General features: G+C 41.1%; 3 protein-coding genes across 3 annotated transcripts in view; 1 reads left to right on the top strand and 2 right to left on the bottom strand.

Annotated features, from left to right (window-relative positions):
* cps1 (carbamoyl-phosphate synthase 1, mitochondrial) overlaps positions 1–2,368 on the bottom strand; it is a 41,571-nt gene extending 39,203 nt beyond the window's left edge. The window contains exons 1-3 of the mRNA XM_044019162.1: positions 2,118–2,368; positions 1,033–1,142; positions 287–431 (exon numbers count right to left, since the gene is read on the bottom strand). Of these exons, the coding sequence (XP_043875097.1) occupies positions 287–431; positions 1,033–1,142; positions 2,118–2,240 (378 nt within the window). The 5' untranslated portion in view covers positions 2,241–2,368. The remainder of the gene's footprint in view (positions 1–286; positions 432–1,032; positions 1,143–2,117) is intronic.
* An 8,681-nt stretch (positions 2,369–11,049) lies between these two features.
* Positions 11,050–15,857, top strand: myl1 (myosin, light chain 1, alkali; skeletal, fast). Its single transcript, XM_044052865.1, has 6 exons — positions 11,050–11,272; positions 11,995–12,022; positions 13,624–13,767; positions 14,591–14,764; positions 14,861–14,938; positions 15,335–15,857. Exons 1-6 carry the CDS (start codon positions 11,138–11,140, stop codon positions 15,361–15,363), a joined length of 588 nt encoding a protein of 195 aa, XP_043908800.1. The 5' UTR covers positions 11,050–11,137; the 3' UTR covers positions 15,364–15,857.
* A 616-nt stretch (positions 15,858–16,473) lies between these two features.
* map2 (microtubule-associated protein 2) overlaps positions 16,474–20,223 on the bottom strand; it is a 63,795-nt gene continuing 60,045 nt past the window's right edge. The window contains exons 19-21 of the mRNA XM_044019143.1: positions 19,253–19,334; positions 18,650–18,711; positions 16,474–17,912 (exon numbers count right to left, since the gene is read on the bottom strand). Of these exons, the coding sequence (XP_043875078.1) occupies positions 17,691–17,912; positions 18,650–18,711; positions 19,253–19,334 (366 nt within the window). The 3' untranslated portion in view covers positions 16,474–17,690. The remainder of the gene's footprint in view (positions 17,913–18,649; positions 18,712–19,252; positions 19,335–20,223) is intronic.

The following is a 20,223-nucleotide window of genomic DNA, read 5'->3' as shown; positions in this document are numbered from 1 at the left end:
GAGGCTTATATTTGAGAGAGAAACTTGCACTAAATTACAGGAATAAATGGCTCTGCTGAATTTCTCATATTTAATTAAGAAATGTGAAGCATCACAGGAATGACAAAACTCGACATTATCAATAAACGGGGAAATTAAAAACAAATATTCAAAATTATTTCGGGAAAAGTATCAAAATCAAGTTTGTTTTTGTGACCAAAGTGACAAAGACAAAAATTTAATGAACACAATGATGTAAGACCTTCATGTCCACAAAACCTAAAACCACACCCAACTTTTCCCCCACCTGGATACGTTCTGACTCCACATGTTTTCTCAGGCCCAGCTCGTCCAGCTCCTGAGTGTTGGGGACTCCATAGTTCCCTACAATTGGGTAGGTCAGGGTCAGGATCTGACCTCTGTAGCTGGGGTCAGTGAGGGCTTCAGGATACCTACAAAAGGCAGGATGGTAGCAAAAAAATAATATTATTTGGTGAGGAGTTTTTATTTTTACTTTAAAACGCATTCAAGAAAGAAAAAAAATGTGAAAAACACAAAGAAAAAGAATCTCCACCTCCCTACTGCTCTGGAAACTACTGCAATGAATAATGGACTATCATTTGACAGCCTGATATCAAAGAATGGTACAAAAATAAACATCTTGAAGGTCCAAGATACTTAAGAGTTTGGACTTCTTCTCTTCTTCTGGGTCATTTGGGGAGAGTTACATCACTTGTGACACCTTGACCCAATTTGATTATAGATTTCCAGTCCTATGACTATAGCTGGAAGGGTTTCTTTTGGTGAAGAGAACAAGAATGGTCTACATAATCCACAATTTATGCCACGTTTATTTTTTTTAAATTGATCATCTTTGTTAGACCACACAGGAGTGACAATTCAAGAAGAATATTTCAGTACCCCTTCCTTGTGTATTTACAATTCAGTCTCTGTTGTCTTTCTCTTTTCCTGGTATCTGATTTGCACATGTTCAGGTGCACTATTATGTATCATCTTCAGTGTTTTTGATCAACTAGCATTTCTCGCCCTTACCCCACCAGGCCAGTGTTGAAGACAAGTTCCCCTGCTGCTGAGGTATTGTGCCCAAAGGAAAATCCTTCCATTCTGGTTCCATCGTCCAGGACCAGGTGGGCTGTCTGGGCCTGGTAGTTAAAAAGAGTACAGACAGATGCTGGTCAAAATCTCACCCAGATAATAATGCATTGGAATGACCAAGGGGGAAAAAAAACCTTTTGATAGTAATGTTTTGTTGGACCATTAAAGCAGTGGGCCACTTCATGCTGAAATACAGGCCACGGTGAATTGTGCTGTGAATGCCGAGACACATAAATCAGTTCTTCTGCACTGTCTGGTTGTGAGTGCATGTGTTCAACATCTGAATATAAAAGGTTGTGTTGACCCAGTATGACCTCCAGCTGCTGGCCTTCACATGAGCAGTGACCAGTAGTATTTCGAGGTTCAAACATACCGCTGAAATATTAAAAACTTCACTTAGAGAAAATAAAAAAAATGTTGCTCAATAAAAGTTGGTTACAGATTACTTTGACCTCTGAAATGAAATAGTAAAATCATTTCAAGTGACGTGGAAAAAATAGTACAGTATGGGTGTATCATTATGCAACACTCCACCTGTTACTTGCACACGTGCACGAGAGTTCACCATTTACAAACTTCATCAAAAACTGCTAATGCTAACAAAATATTACAAACGGACATATTTCCCTTTCTAAATTGAGAACAGTAAAAGTGTCGTAATTACAGTCCAACACAGTTCAGGCCATGATGCGGTTGCTGATGCAAGAGCGCTTACACCCTACATGGTACCATACAGGTTACGTTTAATCTGTGCGCAAATGATAACTCTTTGTTAAATTTAACATATGCCGAATTTATTAGCAGCCTCTGTTGCGTTTATAAAAGACAGTAATTACTTTTTAAATATTTTTACAGCCAATAAAGAAGCAAGGCATCGCAAACTTTGCATATTTTTCTACAGGGTTCGGCGTCACGTTAAGAGCTCACTGCAGCAGTTCGGCTCTCAATTGCGTCATATCTAAAAATGAAAATGTTAAACTCCTGCTTCAACAAGTGATAAGAGGATGTACACATGTTCTTACCCTCACACTAAAAAGCTTGGTAGTTTGCCTCAGCCAGGTCGACGTGTTTGCCACTCTTCTGCCAACAAAACATCCTAGTCTGAGGGATTTAACAACGCTGTGAGCTAACAGAATATTCGTCATACTAACCTAAAGTCGCCGATATTTAAAAAGAATGTCTAAACATACACTCTTTCTTTCAACGGCGGTAACTAGGAGTAAAGTTTTGTCAAAAAGCACATGAATGGATACGTTGCGGACTGCCCCCTCGTGTCTTCACACGTTGTGACCGTGAGATTTCGTGCGTGGAACGTGATTGGCCGCTGGGCCGTTGTTTTTCTCAACACACGACGCGCACAGCGTTGCGATTGGTCTCCAGGAAAAAGCAGGATCAGGATGATGAAACGGATATTCACGTCTGTAAAACTTTGGAAACACAAGATTCAACGTGTCGACAATAAAGTATTTTGCTGAGCAAATAGTCCCTGCTTTAGAAAATGTTAAATCATCATGTTTGCACTACTCTATACCCAGTTCGACGTATTTTAGCACTTAAAAAACAACAATATATTACAGTAAGTCAGAATTATGAGAAAAAAATAATTCATAATTCTGACCTGCTGTTATATGTTTTGATTTTTCAAGTGGCAGAAACTGGCTTCCTACCGGATTTTGCAATGGCGTGTGTTTTTCATTTAGTAGCAGAATGATAGTTGAAGAAAGAAAGATTAGTTTATCATTCATTTAGTTTATTGTGTTTGTGTGTGTTATTAATAAATAGGCACTAAACATCAATCAAAAAAACACGTTATTTTACTTTATCCTCTTTCGACACTTCATAAAAGTGCTACAGCATCAGCTTTTAAAAAATGCCTACACAAGAGCAAATATTGATTAAACGTACACATTCAGTTTTAGGGCATTGAAAGGAAAAGAAAGTACCAACGCTTTTCAACTCTTGGAATGACAGCATCTGCTTATAAAAATGCTGTGCGTTTTGCTTTCTCTTTACAACCTTTTCTTTGAGGTCAGTTGCCTGCAGGAGGGAAAAAAAAGGCAAACTGACCATGTGCAGGCTTCATGGTGGAGGGATTAGAGTGGCCTATGTATTTGCTGATCATTGCAAGACTGCTCCTGTGTTGAGAAGGCTGCCTGACCGCCACTGTGCTGGGTTCAGCAGTCTGAACAAAGTGGGTGTGAGTAATGGGACTTTTGCAGATCAGTAAATACCGACCAAACTTCAGAAGACTAACTTGGAACAATAGAGTGGTCACCCATAAAAGCTGTGATATTTTATGTGCAAATTTCCAGCATTAAAAAAGTGTGTGGAGCCACAGAATGTCACTGACTCACCACACATTTGAATCCATGTATGGCTCACATATATGTTAAAGCCTAATTCATTTACTTCTGAAGCATTTTGGGCTCCTGTGCATTTGACTGAACTCCTGCTTCCTCAGATATGTTGCAGGTGCTGCTTAGAGATCATGTGCCTCTTGTCTAAATTTAACTCCAGCTCCTGTTCTTGATCTGTGGAGCGCTGCTGACACCCCGTGGTAAGTGACGCTCAAGACATTCAGATGGTTTTGAGCTCTTTCTCTCTCTCTCTCTCTCTGTACTGTAACTGAGAGGCCTCATATCATTTAGCTGCCAGCATGCAGAAGATGTCTTAATGGTTTAGCAGCTGATTTGACCCTTACAATGAGATCTTTATTTTTGTATATGAGTATCTAGTTGTGAGCAGTGTTGGCCACATTACTTTAAAAATGTATTTGGCATTGTAACGACTAAAACACTCATCAGCTAGCTGTTTATTTTAACAACATTATTCCCATCACTGATGACGAAGATTTTACTCTCCAGTTTTAGAGAAATGTAATTTTAAAAGTCCCACATTTGCACTTTTTAATCAAAACATGTTTTTAGAGAAAGTTTTAGATATAATAAAAACAGATTACATAAGAAGATATTACACAAGACTGACTTGGTTGTGTTCAGGACATCTATGACTATTAACATACTGTAAATCATCAAAACATTTTACTGTACAGTTTTAGAGAAATTTCAAATTAAAAGTCTTGTATTCACACTGTATTTTTTTAAAAAAAAAGATCAACTTTGAGGTGTAATAAAAACAAGCATTTGCATACATTCTAGACTGTATGGTTTTTGAGAAATTCAAGTTAAAAGTCCCAGTTTTTAATCGAAAACAAAATCAGCTTTGAGATTAAATAAAAAAATAAAATTCCATATGTTCTGGCCAGGACTGACTAGGTTGTGTTCAGGACATCTGTGAGGTTATGCAAGTACAGTATTGATTAAAGTCTCTCATTCATTTTTTTGTGCTTAATTCTATTTGTGCATTTTTAATATAGTTTTGCATGAGAACAAATATGAGGTACAGTATGTGAATCCAGAAGCTGTAACATAATCAGACAGAAGACAGTCAGATATGATGGGTTGATGGCTTGAACTTTACCCTGGCCATAGCCGTGTGTGCCATTTTGCCTCATTTTACTGTAATTTATGTAACATATTTAGGTAAATTTGTGTCACTTTGGCTATATTTGGCTATCTTTACACCTTTATTGGGTTTGGATTCAATAAAAACACAAATGTCAGGACACACCGATGTTTGTTTCCATCCATGTACAGTCAGCACTCATTTTAACAATAGATTTTCACATGGAATATTTCTAAGCCTCCTTAAAAGTGTCATATACAGAGAGTAAATATGTAGAGACATGGAAACATGAAGTAATTTAACAATACGGTAATATTTTTTTTACACTGACGCCACCAAAGTCCTATTTCCTGCAATAACAGATGTGATGTGACCATTCTCTGTTCTGTTTTCTCTTATAATGGTTTCTCAAGGGTTGATCCAACTGGGTTTTTAAAGAAATATTTGCATTTCAAAATAAATGTATTCTTTCCTTTTCTCTGCGGGAGGTATATATTTTAAAGATGGAGTAATGACAGAATCACGTACAATGGAAAATTGCTGGATGATGATTTGGGCAACACGAGAAGTCCGTGCAATGCACGGCGTGGCCCTTTATCACTGGTAGGGCTGTGATGAGCTGCCTTCTAAATACCTCCACTGATTGGCTCTGGAGCAGCCTAATGAGCTCCAGTGTCTGTCCTGGGTGGAGGGACCCCACATTGTCTGCAGTTTCAAGTGTACGTTTCAGATGGCAAACTTAAGGCATGATGACAAGCTTAAGGGAGGACGTAAATAGACAGGCAGACTCCCTCGCCATTCTCTTTGCCAGGGATCAAAGCACAGTCTTGGCCCTGAGATCCTGAGATGAGACAGTAGAAACAGTAGTTCATTTTGAGTGTCTATGATGGCTGTTCAGAATGACTTAACAGTTTGAGGACACTGACATTAGACACTAGAGATCAATAATATTTATACTTCTAAGCAAGGACATGTTTTTTTGTGTAGCATTTTTTGGTGGCAGGGAAATTGACAAAGAATAAGATTTATAGTGCAGTTTCAATGCTACTATGATGTGAAAGTGAATTAGGTTTAAATAGCTAATCACAATCGATTAGCCCTATTTTAGAAAAACAAATCTGCACGTTGCCTCTCAGTGTCTATGTGACCTTAACCACTCAAGATGAGAAATGATTCACTTCAGTAAGTGCTTGTATTAAAGCATCAGAAGTCCAACTAAAGTGGCATGTTTTTGCTGGATTTTAGAACTGTATTAGTTGCATAGAAATAGTAGCACTGCAGTAGTGCCTGTGTAAGTCTAGTTCTAAAATATGAATAATCGCATTAATGTCGGAAATTGATTTTACATTTAAATGAATATGAAATTGTGTATTAATTTACCTTATGGATGTTAAACAAAATGGAACAATATATAATATGTAATATGTACCATGACCTCCATCTTTAGAACTCATCAATTTAATTATTCTCTGTGGCAACAAGTGCTGTCTACCCTCCCACCGTGTTACCATTTTTTGTTTTGGGTGATGACAGTGATGATTGTCTTGAAAAGTGACAGCAACTTAAGCCTCCACAGTGTTTAAGGAAGATCAAGTCGTCACCTGGAGGAAAAAGACAGTTCCTTTTGGCCCCATATCGGATTCCCTTCCTCTCTAGTGAGGTAGTTCCCCCAATAAAAAGGGCAGCGACTATCTTTGTTCAGCCTGCCCTCATCTAATCCCTGTGTAGCCAGAGAAGGGCTTTTAACAGGGCGAGGGAGGTAAAGAGAGTATGCGGGCCACAGAGGCTGCATCAGCCCCCTTAAGGAGCCATGCCCCCCGCTCTTAGAAATCCCAAGAAACTTCACACCTCTCTACAGAGACTATAAATAGTTTCCATCTGTCCCACCAGGCTCAGTTACAGCCTCATTCCTTTTGGCATGGTTGGCGGGCAGGGAAGGAAGCACTCTGCGTCGGAAAAAAGACGGGTTGTAGGAGGTTGGTAAAGAGGTGGACAGACCCAGAGTCCACGATCTACTCTCCAGTCATCACAGATGGCCGACTGTGTGACCTCTGCTGTGAATTATACAGCAAAGAAAGTTCCGTCAGTGCACTACAGCCACCCTCCTGACATTGTACCTCCACTGAGGCAAAATACCACGGAGCTGGAGGCCTGAGCCATCTTTGGAATCTTACACTACACTGCACTCGTCACTCGTTTTCTTTCTTTAAGCTCAGGTTCCTTACATTTCATTAACCATTCTCAGTGCAGAAAGGCCTCCCAAGGTAGGACAGGTGCTGTGTCTTGAGATCATTGCCTCTGACATTTCGCTTTCACAGAAACTTAATTGCTCAGAAAATATGTCACATTTTCCACTGCTATGTAAGAGCTCAGGTCCACGTGAAAAGAAAAACACCCAGTGAAGTGGACGGTGAATCTGAGAAATGCAAAGTGACAGGCATCAGTGCTTCATATCACGCCATCATTCCATGGAGGAAACAGTTATAGCCCCTGTCCTGAAACAAAACTGGAAGGTAATATATGCCCTGCTTTCCCCCCCCACCCCCAAGGACAAAGCAAGACAGTGAGGGCGGAGACACAGAGAATATAGATTCAAGCATACCAGCATGCAAAAGAATAACCCTATAAAAGCCTTCCTGTCATCCGTATTCAGAAGTTTAACTCAGCCTTCTGTTTAATTGTATTAACCCTCTGCAATATTAACTCATTCTCCAGGTTCTCTGGTTTCCTCCCACATTCCAAAAACATTCAGATTTGGGGATTAGGCAAATTGGACACTTATCATACCCGTAGGTGTGAGTGTGAGTGTGCGTTTGGATGGTTGTTTGTCTCTATGTGGCCCTGTGATGGCCTGGTGACCTGTCCAGTACTGGGATTAGTTACAATGACCTCCACAACCCTCATGTGGACGATAAAGCAGTAGAAGATGAATGAATAAATGAATGAATATCAACTCAAAGTGCTCTTGCGCATTCAGAGGAATCATTTTAAAAATAAGTTCAGTATTTGTATTTAGCCAAACACGCTTGTTCTGTTGACCTTAACACTCCACCTTCATCATTGTATCCCACTAGTGTTTGCTAATGCCCAAACATCCACAGTCCCTAATGCTAACCAATGATTTAACGTAAAAACCTTTACACGGAGAAGGAAAATGTAACCATTGTTACATGGAATTAGAATAAGAGGGCAGTAAAAAAGGGTTTTTCTTGCACAAGTTGGCCAACTGGAGGACCAGACTGCCCAAAGAATGTTCACAGGTCAAGTACAAAAAATATCATTAGCTCTGACAGCTGTCATTCACAGTCTAACTAGGGGTAATTATAGATCAGTATTGTTTGAGCTCAGACTCAAACCACTTTGCACCATAAATGTAAAGTGTCTCCAACACTTTTTGAGACGTAATATTAGAGACAATAGAGACAAAGTTGGTATGTCAATGCATCCGTCAGCTTGGTTCTCACTGAAATAACTATTAAATAGATTGCCGTTCGATTTGGAACAGACATTCATGTGACAGTGACACGTGAAGCCCCCACTTGATCTGGTCAACAAAGAGTTTAAGTTTTACACAAGGGCTGAACGACGAATCAAACCATTTTCAGTCACTATTTTTAATGTCTCTGTTCTATGGAAACAGTCCTTGTTTTTGAGTTGTCATTGATAAATAAATCTATAACACGGTAAATATTGAACTGAAAATTGGCAATCTGTCCAGGGTGTACCTCGCCTTTCGCCCTATGTCAGCTGAAATTGGCACTGCAGCCCTCGTGTGGAGGATAAAGCAGTAGAAGATGGATGGATGGATGCATGGAGATGGATTAGGATGGAGATCATCACAAATCAAATCACAATCTCAGGAAAATCTAAATGAAATATTTAACTCAAATCATTCAGTCCTATTTTACACTTTGTGTTGCTGTCAGAGAGGTGGACTCCTTTCTATCTTCTGTTACTGCTGTTACTGCATTTCCCATCCTCCTGATTAGTTTGACCAATGTTCTGGTGATGGTGGTGGTTTCTCGTAACTCGGGAAATAGCATGACATCAAGTAGTTGGTTGGGCACAAAATGATCTACTGACATTATCATTTCCCAGACGGTGTAACTTTTCGACTATCATCACCTACAGCACCACTTGGGTGGACTAGAATAAAAGTAGGTACACACCACAGTGGTCACCAGGGATGATTGTTGAAATGTAATCGGAGTTGGTGAGTGTCACTACTATGCCAACCCCTCTCTTTCTCTCTGTCAAAGATGTGACCTTACGTCTTGGTATTGCTTTCCCAAATGAGGTGGACACTGATGAATAAGTGAAGGGTTACGTGTTTAGTCAGAAGGAGACGATTGTTTATACTTGGACTGACTCAGTGGCAGCAGGCTCCACTCAAACATATTTAGAAACATTAACCACGGGCAACGACATTTTGAATGGGTCCAGGTTTTCTATTTTTTTTTTTTTTATCATTTCATTCATTCACTGCGCTGACTCAGCTCACATACTGTCTTGTAACTTGCACAACAATGTGACTCCCAGTGTATTACCTGAGACCATCTTAAATCAGCCAGCTACTACCGTTAAAACCCAAGATTCTATAATAGAACTCAGACTGGACTGCAGCACAGCTGCAAGGACTGGAGCACAGTTTCTATCTGTGGATGGAAGGGAAACCGGTCTCGGAGAAGGTGCAGTGGAGTGAGCCCCGATGACAGCTGAGGGACTAAGGCTTTCTCTGGCTTGCCCTGGTGGACATGGGGTCAGTTAAAGCAAGTAATTGGGGGATGGGAAGGGCCTGCGGACTGGAAGAATGCCTGCAGTTCCGTTACCACCGGGCTCTGTCATGGTGGGGGTGGGGGACGCACCGTTGGCACTGGGAGACAGATATAGACAAGAATTAAGAAGACAGAATTTGCACCCTTAGCCTTGTTCGGGTTATTGGCATCAGCAGGTGATAGCACTGTGCTGGTGCGTCACATCCGCCACACAAGAGTAATGGTGAATGCTCACCGACAAAGAGCCCTAGACAGAGCACAGGTGCTGCTCCACATTGTCAGAGACTCGAAATAAACAAGGACTCATTAATAGACCTGAAAGACACCTGTCTGTGGTGTCTTAAGGTAATTTTGCCACTTCTAATTTGAACTGTTTTCATCAGTCACTTCTCTGGGTTTTTGTTGTTTTCATCCACTTGTATTTATTCCTTATCTATTCCTACGTTTAACACATAGCTTGATGATAATGCATTTGTATTCTTGGTGAAGTGGTTTCAGCACTCCACTGAAGCTTTTAGGAAGGTCACGGTGACTAAAATAATCAAGTGAATGTGTTTTTATGACCGCCACATCAGATGCAGACATCCCACATGTGTTGTACATCGTTTTATATTCCAAGCGTGATGATCGATGTGTCTTTTGGAAGCTCCGGCCTATCTAGAGTATCTGACAAGTTGAGCAGGATCACAGTAATAGATTTGCTCACATCAGTAAAAAGTGTCTAATCATGATAATGTTATGCTGAAATCCCAGCATAACCTCCAACCATTTCATATTTGTCATGAAAAACACTGTTTATTTATGAGTTTTTTGATTCATGAATATCTTGCTTGAAGGACACGAATAGATTAAAAATACGAAGTAATTTAACTAAAAACAAGGTGAGTGGAAACAGTTTTGGTTGAGCAATCATCAGACTCATTACAGATCTGCTGTGGTGTAAGAGGCTCAGGGCACACAACCACAGACTTCTTCTGAGAAACCCCCCCACTCATTTCCTGTATCTTATTTCTGACCATTAACTGGGACATTCATTTCTACCTGACATGTTTACCAGAAGAAGTACGTGTTAATGCAACTACTTATCAGCGTGTCTTGTTCACTTATTTAGTATTAACAATTTTATTTTAGTATTATTAGAAGTAGGAGTAGTTGTAGTGGAAGGAAAAGTGGATCGTCACCACTCATTCAATAATGCAATATCACAATTAATGAAAAAACATGAAAAAAATATAACCAGTAATCTTTAGCAACAATGTTATTATTGGCACTTTTTGGGGGGGGGTTATTGGGCTTTATTAGTTCCTCCAGATTATGGCTGCAGATTAGTGTTGTTTAGCTATTAATCACACTTAACAATACAGTTCGCCGCTATCCACCTTCTTAACAACCTCAAATAGACGGGAATGAGTTAACTTTCGCGCGTAATGGAGCGCAACGCTGTGCGTAAAAGTTGGACTCTGTGATCCAGAGGAAATCACATGACCGCGGGGTGAGGGATAACCTTTCACACTCTTTCCAGTGTTTTCCTCCGTGCTTATAGATAAATGGCATAAATAAACACGTTGTGCTGCGCAGCCCTATATTCCATGTTTAGAGAGGAACCACACACTTATTCCCACCCCTCCCATCAGTTGTCCAATCCTTACACGGGGACAGTGTTGACGGGGGTCCAGAGGAAAAATAGCCTCATATATATACGCCCAAACAGGGATGTCTTGCTTTGAGTCCCCTCCACTCTGTACTACACCCCTTGTGTTGTCACCCGAACCGGGAATTGTCTCCGTCTTCTCTTCAGCGAAATGGCACCAAAGAAGGACCCTAAGGCTCCCGCCAAGAAGGCCGAACCTGCACCGGCACCTGCAGCTGCGCCTGCACCGGCGCCCGAACCCGCTGCTGCTCCCGCAGCTCCCGCTGTCAACCTGTCCTCCGTCAAGGTACAATGCCCGTGAAAGCATGAAGTGCTCTGTAGTGGGGAGGGATTGATGGATGGAGAGGGATTGATTCATTGCTGCTTAAGAAGAACTGGGATTTCACTTCTTTTTTCTTTTCTTTTCTTTTCCTTTTTTTTCACTGTACATTTGAGAGAAGGATGACGTGAGAACAACAGAAAACTCATTTGGCTACTTTGAAAGTGGGAGTCAGGTTATGCGCAGACTTTGATGGAAGATGAGAGCAAAGTGTTTATAACATTTGAACATCTCTCTCCACTTTACATTAACTGGGGAAGACATGGGACACAAGTGGGGGATGCGCAGCTGGTTAGCAGTTAGTGGGAACAGCTGCAGAGCTGTGGACTAGAACCATGGATAGCTCACTGAGACTCAGGCCACGCCCCCCCCAGCGTCCTGGATTGGCACGGAGTGGTGACGAAAGTGTGATGCCAGGACAGGGTGACGCCAAATGTGGACATGTTAATGTAGCTAAAGAAGGACCTCTTTAGATCAGGCCCCAGCAGGTGAAGCTAATTTTGGCAAAGAGACGAGTTTAATCCAGGTTCAGACCCGATTCTTTAGTCCAGATTAAGTGGCAAATGCCCGTTTGTGCTGGGCCTTTTGTATGACACAATGGTGGGGATTGGGTTGCTGAGAAGATGCCATATAAACCTCCTGTATGTGTATGTTGAACACGAACATGTCTGCTTTGTGTTGGCTTGTAGATTGAGTTCAGCGCAGACCAAATTGATGGTAAGTAAACCTGATTTCACCTTTGGCACCATCTGTGTGTGTCTCTTGCCCCTCAGAAGCAATCCACACACAAAATTAAAAAACAAAAACATATAGTCATCATATAGTTAGACATTCCTTGAGAATATTACCTCATGAAATCTGTAACTGACCAATAAAGTAAAGCCAATAACCTACACAAATATCCTGACAATTTAAAACAAACTTTTTGCATGGGACAAAAACAGAAAGGCAAAAATGAAATTTTAACCTGAATACTGCATTATATATACATATACATACATACATATATACACATATATATATATATATATATATGTATGTATATATAGATAAAATTGTATGACAAATACCACAAAAACTGAAAACACACCAAGTGGTTGTCAGCTGTTGTTGGGTGTGTGGGCTGAACATCTGCAGCCTCTACCTGGAAACAAGAACTAGCTGATTGCACCAATTATTAAAAGACAGTCAATTAACTCGATTTAAGAAAACTGAGTAAAACTCACAGATGACAGGAGGGCAGAGCCTCACTCGTGAAATCAACAAATCCCCGGGTCCTAATATGAACTTGCAGGTTGTGTACTGGCAGCCCGCTGGGAACATGAAACTCTGTCACAAGATCAGTGATGTTGAACCACATGCCAAGAGGCTACATTTTCTCATAGCTGCCAAAGATATTCAGCAGCTCATTTCAGGGATTGCAGGAGGACAGTATACGGATAAACAGTGAAATGGCAGATGCAGTGTTTGATGTGGAGAAACACCTGGTCCATTCTAACCTGGACTGGACTCCATCCCATCACAGCAGAGCTACGTGTTACACTGCAGTCAGCATTCCCTGCTGCTGCTCGGCTCAGCCACAGAGGGGCCCTGCCTTTAAAAGGAGGGGGCTCATATTCTCAGCTATGTTTATCAATTCCAAGGTGGTCCTAAAAGAGAGAGAGAGAGAGAGATGAGATAGAAATAGTACGAAGGTTGAGGCAGCTTGGCAGGAGCTCAGTCTATTCACTCCATAATACCACAGCCTATAGGGACATCTTGCCCTTGTTTGAAGAGGAGCTGCCTCCACCTGCTGGCAGACCCGCAACAGCCACAACCTTACTTGGTGCAATTTCTATACAGAAGGAAACAATAACCTTTTGTTTATTAATGCAAAACTCACTAACCAACAACAGGGATACTGCGTTTGTTACACTTACACAAACAAGTGTATTCTTTTTTTGCACAGGTTCATTTTCACTAAATGATTGCAATTGGGCTGTTGCTAAATTGATATAATGAAATATGAACACTAGTTAACGACCAAACTGTTTCACTGTTCAATTCAGTGTCTTGTCATATGTCATATGTTAAAATGAATTGGATTTTGGGATATAATTAATCATTCATCACAAACGAACAATAAAATAATACAAAATCACATGAAAAATGATTTGTTTCTATAAAAATGAACAAAGTATATTAGTAATAACACATCAAATCACAATGTCACAACACAACGTGCAGTTTGGTCATCATAAACACCTTGATGGACACCATGAACCACTCAACACACAAGAATAACAGGTGATGTCTCCTCCTCTCCCTCTGCGCTCCAGACTACAGAGAGGCCTTTGGCCTGTTCGACAGAGTGGGTGACAACAAGGTGGCTTACAACCAGATCGCCGACATTATGCGCGCTCTGGGACAGAACCCCACAAACAAGGAGGTCACCAAGATGCTGGGAAACCCCTCCGCTGATGGTGAGGACACGTAAAGCTTTTGGATGTTCACTGCAAATCAATATTAAATTGACTGAGCTTTTTACAACACTTAGGACTGAAATGCTTCATCTGGACATACAAAATACAAGATACCTCTAGTCCTTGTCTTAATCAATTATTGTTATGACCAGGATCAGCAGTACAGTACTTACTCCCAAGAGTACAAAGAAACATTCTTTGTTATTTTTTATATTATTGTACAAATAAATGTCTCACTACGGAATCAAGGATCTCCACCTTTCAACAATGACAGGTCAAAAGTCCAGCTCACACTGCAGATGCAAATGTCACATTTGGCTGTAGTCGTCAGTTAAGTGTGCAGAAATCCACCTAAAACACATGCGGCAGATTTGAACCTTTTCCACTGTGGAAGTCTCACCATGCGTTATCCACAGCCATCAGAAACCATGAAGGTGAAGAGACTGTAGCAGAGAGACAAAAAAAGAATAATGACCCTGTTCCAATGTCCACCCTGTGTGTCAGGGCCCTCTAGTGGCAATTTTAAGCACTTCATGGCCACTTTTCATAATTCGACATCTTTGGTAAGAATATGCTATTAAATGTATTGTTTATGGAGCATAAAGCGTGTTTTTTTTATCATTCCATGCCCCTGCAGCCTCTCACAGTCAGACACTTAACAGGTGACATCATCAAAGTCTGTGAGGCTTCAGGGCTTAAGGGTTTCGGGTAACATTGGCTAACATCGACTTTGTCCATGTGGTGCCTGTTATCTCGGGCCTGCTTGGACTGTTCGTGTCCGGATGAGAGTGACATTGTTTGTTTGTGTCCCCACCTCACGCAGACATGGCAAACAAGAGAGTAGAGTTCGAGGCTTTCCTGCCCATGATCCAGACCATCGTCAACAGCCCAAACAAGGCAGGGTACGAGGACTACGTTGAGGGTCTGCGTGTGTTCGACAAGGAGGGCAACGGCACAGTGATGGGTGCTGAGTTGCGTATTGTCCTGTCAACACTGGGTGAGTGGTTCTTCAACACTGGAGTGTTTCTCAGTGTGTGTGTGTGTGTGTGTCACTGTGTTATTAACAGTGGTGGTCCTCTGTCTCCTCCTACAGGAGAAAAGATGAACGAGCAAGAGATTGACGCACTCATGGCAGGACAGGAGGACGAGAACGGCTGTGTCAACTACGAGGGTGAGCCACAATTTTCAGTTTTTACCGCATGCTAATATTATACATTATTATACTCCACACCAATGTTTTTAATATCCTAAATCACAAATGTACAGTATATTTACATCACCCATGTGCTGTTTTGATTTCGTGAGCCCCCTCCATCTTTATACGTGTACACTACTGAAGCTCTGCAGTGTCCCTTTAAATATGACTCAACCCACAAAGTGAATTGACAGTTTTCACCTCACACAGATATTTTTAAGTGAATAAACGGAGGTAATTGGCATGAATTGTGCATTAAAAAACGGTGCTTTACTGCTGCAGTTTCTGTAACGAAGCTCCTGCATTTGAACTTTCAGGGTGGAGCAATTCTATTTAATTTACTTATTCTTCACCTTGGTCTTCCATCCACAGCCTTTGTCAAGCACATCATGTCAGTGTAAGGACCCTGCCACTGCGGTGGGGATCATCGTATAAGTGCAGACCCCATGGTGTCGCGACATCCACTCACTGTTTCCGGTACCATCTGAGGAAGCAGGGGAACAAAGGACTATGAGATGTCATTTCCTGAAGTATTTTGTTTTGTTCCAAAACATTTTTTTTTTTTTTCCAACTGGTGCTTTTTTTCTCTCCTCCTCCTCCTCCTCCTCCCACCATTAGGGAAGCCATCCCAACATCATCTTCACCTAAGTCCTCCTGTTTCCTTTTTTTAATCGTCACTGGTTTTCACAGTGGAACAGTGATGGAGGGGAAGGTCAGATAATGATGATCCTCTCGTGTCACTTTACTGTCCGGCTGGCTCTCTATCTGCCAGTTAGGTGACTGATTTTGGCCCAGGACTGGCCATGAAAATGAAACCACTTCTCACCGACCCACCCCGACGTCTTAACTTATTGTATCCTCTGCCATTTCACAATAAAATGTTCACAAACTCCCATTTTGCCCCAGATGTGTGCCTTATTGTATTTGATGAAGGATTTATTTTTGAAAATGAGCATGTTCGTTTTTTTGCCCGAGTTAAAATAAATTGTTACTATCACTCTTACAAAGGCTACAGCTTCTCTTGACACACAAATTCTCATTTTTCAACTGTAGCTCAGTGAAAACAAAATAACGCTCATTGGTCAATCTTTCCTTTCGATCTTCCAGAAAATCCTAAAATGTCATGCCTCGTCATCTGCAAAAAAAGCAGTACGCCAGCATCACTTTTTGTCCTTTTTATTGGCATTATTTATTGTAATTGTTGTCATATCAACAAGAGAAAAACTGCGTACATCTACTTGACCTTTTAAATACATTAACAGTTGCTGTATGGTGGCGCAGGAGGCAGGGAGGGGTCACATGGAGATGGGGAATGCAGAAAAAACACAGAAGCAAACAAACAGTCGCAGGTGAGGGCAGTAATTAGGCTGGAGGCGAGATATACCACAGATGGTGTCTGAAAAAGAAAACTAGATCACCCAAACACTTTTTCCTAACAACAGGTGTAACAGAAGTTTAGTATGTTTCCTCTGTTTTTATTTTTCTTCGAGTGTCTTTTAATGGATCCTCCCCTCCCCAAGAAAAAACAAACAAAAAAAACACTTTCTTCTTCAACATATTGCAACAAAACACCCACATTATGGCAGCATCTGTGGTAAAACAGCATGTGATCTGCACCTATCGTGCGTCCACACACACATACACACGCACTCTCACACAGAGATTTTTAAGTAGCTGCTCTTCTGCTAAATCTCAGGTTCTAAACTGTAGTGTCCTCCCCAGTTCAAACGAGGGAGAGACGTCCGCACGGTTCATTCGTGTGAGCTGATTATCTGCAGCTGCAAAGACAACAGCGCTTTCTTAGCCGTTTGCCTTTCAGCACAAACTCCTGCATTAAATATTGTTCTAGTGTATAAACAGGATTCTATTATGAACTACTGAGCAGGTACAAGGGTGTGATGCTCTTCAACAGGACTGCATTCCTTAGCGACACCAAATCAGCTGTCTGACACTGTCACCAACAACTAATAACTACAAAACATGAACTTGGTTTGAGTTTTATCCAATAATTGAGGAAATAACTTACTAAAATTGTTGTTTAGTTACAAAATAGCCTCTCGTAATATTTTAATCAATACATGCGCGTCATAACATAGACTTAGTTTTTGCAATAATGCAATTTTACAGGAATATTTTATAGCCATCGTGTCACTTCCTTTTAAAATGTTTTGAGGACATTTAGATGGCAAAGGACCTGTTGGTTTTTTTTGTTGTTTTTTTTATACACGTTTCAATATATATATTTGTTAAATATATTATATATTGGATGATAAGAATGACTTGCAGTAAGGATGCTTGGTTTGTTAGGGGGGTTTGGCGTCCATGCACGTTTACTGAGCAAGAACAACACGTGCTGCATGGTGTGCTGGCCAAGGTAGCGTCTTCACAATACTGATCTCTGGTCCTCATCCTAATCTGTGGCCAGTGATCAATCTGAACTATTCTATGCAACATCATCCAATGAGAGAGAGAGAGAGGCCAACAAAAGGAATCAGAAATAACACATAGTTGGATTCAAAATAGACAAGAAATTAAGAGGACCATACATACAATAGCTCCTAATTCAAGTCTCTACTTGAAGAGTTGAGACATGGTTCTTGAAGTGGAGGTGTTCAGAGGCTGTGGCTTAGCTGAGCTTGGCCTCAGGGTGGCAGGAGTGGGCAGAAAAGTTTGAGTGGATGAGCGTGACGATGTCTGGAGTGCAGACAACAAAGAGCAGAGCCACTGTTCACAAACCCTGCTTGGCCAGAGCCGCAGTGACATCCTCAGCCAAGGTTGCTAACTGCGGCGAATCCAACATGTTGAGACTGCCGGAGGAGGATAGGTGACTGTCACGCTGGCGTTGGGGAGACGCCGATCCAGACAATCCCGGTGACTGGACAACGTTGTCAGCGCCGTGGTCCACTCGGGCCTTAGCTTGGTCTCGGAATGCCAGCCTGTGGCTCTCGATCTAACAAACGCAGATGGTGAAATGGAAAAAGTGGATGGGGAAAAGACGAAATGCAGAATTTTAATATTTTGTAAGTTTAAACACATTTAATGCATACTTTTATCATGTGAAACAATGTACACATGAGTCACTTCAAAAAGAAAACAATGAAACAGAAGACAGTTCAAAAATATTTAAAGGAGTTTCACTTCCAAACTGGTCTGTTTTGTCGTCCTCACACAATGGCTGTTGCTCTTAGTCCTGTAGTCGTCAACCAAGATATGGTTAAACTTTTAAATTGGTAGCGTTATTATACTATACCTTTACCTTTACTCTCAGCCCCAAAGGAAGGAATAAAGGAATACAACGTGTTTTTGAAAGATTGGCCTGTTGGGAAACCTATTTGTCTATGTGTGAAATTAAAACTTTACTCTTTTTCCTTAAGTAAACATGTGGTTATATTATAGTTTAAGAATAATCTTGACCCATACGATTACAGAAACATTAATTGTAGGTTGATTAATGAATGTTTTATTCTTTCTAGTTAACTTGCACACCTTGACATGAAGAAAACTTGTCGGCTAATTGGACCTGTGTATGTTATTAAGAGTATAAACCTATACCTACATTGATGACTACGACAATCTCTCAAAAACGTGTTTGTTTTCCTTTAAATCATGGATCGGGGACATAGAGCTGACACTCACCACGATGTGACCTCCACCAGGAATGTGGTGAGCATTATCCAGGGAACCCACCTTGGCTTGGGCTTTGTCTTTGAAATCCAACTTCACGGTCTCTATGCGCACGTGTCCGCCCCCTGGGAAGAAGAAGTGGAGGAAGTATCAAATAATATCTGTTCAGATTCACACAGTGGCAGCACCTGATTAAAGGTGACGTAATGCTGTCCGGGAGAATACAAATGTGTGTCTATTATCATGCAAGAGATCGAATAAAGGTTAAAAAATAAAGAGTTATACAGTGAGCAGCCAGCAGATGGCACTGCTGCAGCTACTGTCGGAGTCTCCACAAAATGACCCAGGAGTGGGAGGTGGTTTTTCACACCTCACATCAAAACAGTCATTTTGGGAACATGTTAAAAGCACAACCTGCCATTCAGCAGCCGTGCTGCTTGTGTGTTGAATTATTTTCAGCATAATATTAGAATCTGCAGTGTATTTGGTTACCTCACCAAAATTTCACCAAACAGAAATGATTCTAAGCACCCAAAACGGTGGACGGGAAAACACTTTCAACATACAAACGCTGACTTCATCAGCATCAGTCAAAGAAGATGATAAACACTGTCTGATGCTCGTTCACACACATCGGTTGAACAGTGTCGTATATATTTAGGTTACCAGGTCGATGATGGATGTTGTCTAGAGAGCCACACTTGGAGGTCACGTGGCTCAAATCAATCTTCTTATTCTGTATCTGCACCTGAAAGAAGCAAAGTCAGGGGGGGGAAAAGACAAGGTCACAGTTGACATTCACAAGGAGAGGCCCTCAATTTTCCCTTTATATGAATTATACGGTGCATCTCATCGGCGCTAATCTTTAGATTTAGTTTGAAGATGAGGCATTATGGGACATTAACTGATGCATGACCGGCTATCTACATTATGAGGGATGATTGATGATCTCACCGCACTTAATTATTGGAAAACACAAGCAAGTCAGCGTAGCGGTAGCTACGACACAACAGTCCAGAAAACTGCTGGTGTCTGTTAAACCAACCATAACAAGACTAAGTGCGAGCTATTCAAGTGGTGTTTAGGCACTCATTGGCATCATCGAATACACTGTGTACACCACAATGATGGAGATTCTGTGTTAAGCGTGGTCGACGGAAAACCCACCGACTAAGAAAGTTAAAATATAGGATTCAGTAGATGTCTTTTAATATTCTCTTCTTCTTTTGTCTTTTTGCTGGTTCAGCACGTCTGAGTGGGAAGGACACAGTGAGAATGAACAGCATCGTGAAGGTCTGAAGGTCAAAATAAATAGTCCAGCAAAAACTCTGCGACGAGTATGCAGGGTATCAGAAAGCCATTGCTCTTATTGACCAACACAATTTAAAATAATGCCCTGCAGATCCATAGGTCGGCATCTTATAGCTCCACCCACTGAAATCAATAAACTGCTACTTTAAGCGCATCATCCCAGCAAACACCAGGCTGATGAACCAAGAAGGCTTCTGGGAATGACCATTACATTTTTTCACTCCTCCTTGGAATGATGTATTTATCACTGTGTTTCAAACTGCATTGTTTGCACTTTAGTTTGTACATACGCGAGGCCACACAAGGGCATCGGCGCACCATCTACC

The sequence above is a fragment of the Solea senegalensis genome, linkage group LG2 (genome assembly GCF_019176455.1).
Source record: "Solea senegalensis isolate Sse05_10M linkage group LG2, IFAPA_SoseM_1, whole genome shotgun sequence".
Taxonomy (NCBI): Eukaryota; Metazoa; Chordata; class Actinopteri; order Pleuronectiformes; family Soleidae; genus Solea; species Solea senegalensis.
The sequence above is the reverse complement of the archived record's forward strand: the minus strand, read 5'-3'. Positions and strand labels throughout refer to the sequence as shown.

Bases quoted from the DNA above. Each gene is read 5' to 3' on its own strand.
- myl1 (XM_044052865.1), top strand. From the start codon at position 11,138: ATGGCACCAAAGAAGGACCCTAAGGCTCCCGCCAAGAAGGCCGAACCT. The intron at 11,273-11,994 runs GTACAATGCCCG...GTTGGCTTGTAG, and splicing joins TCAACCTGTCCTCCGTCAAG to ATTGAGTTCAGCGCAGACCA. The intron at 13,768-14,590 runs GTGAGGACACGT...CACCTCACGCAG, and splicing joins GGGAAACCCCTCCGCTGATG to ACATGGCAAACAAGAGAGTA.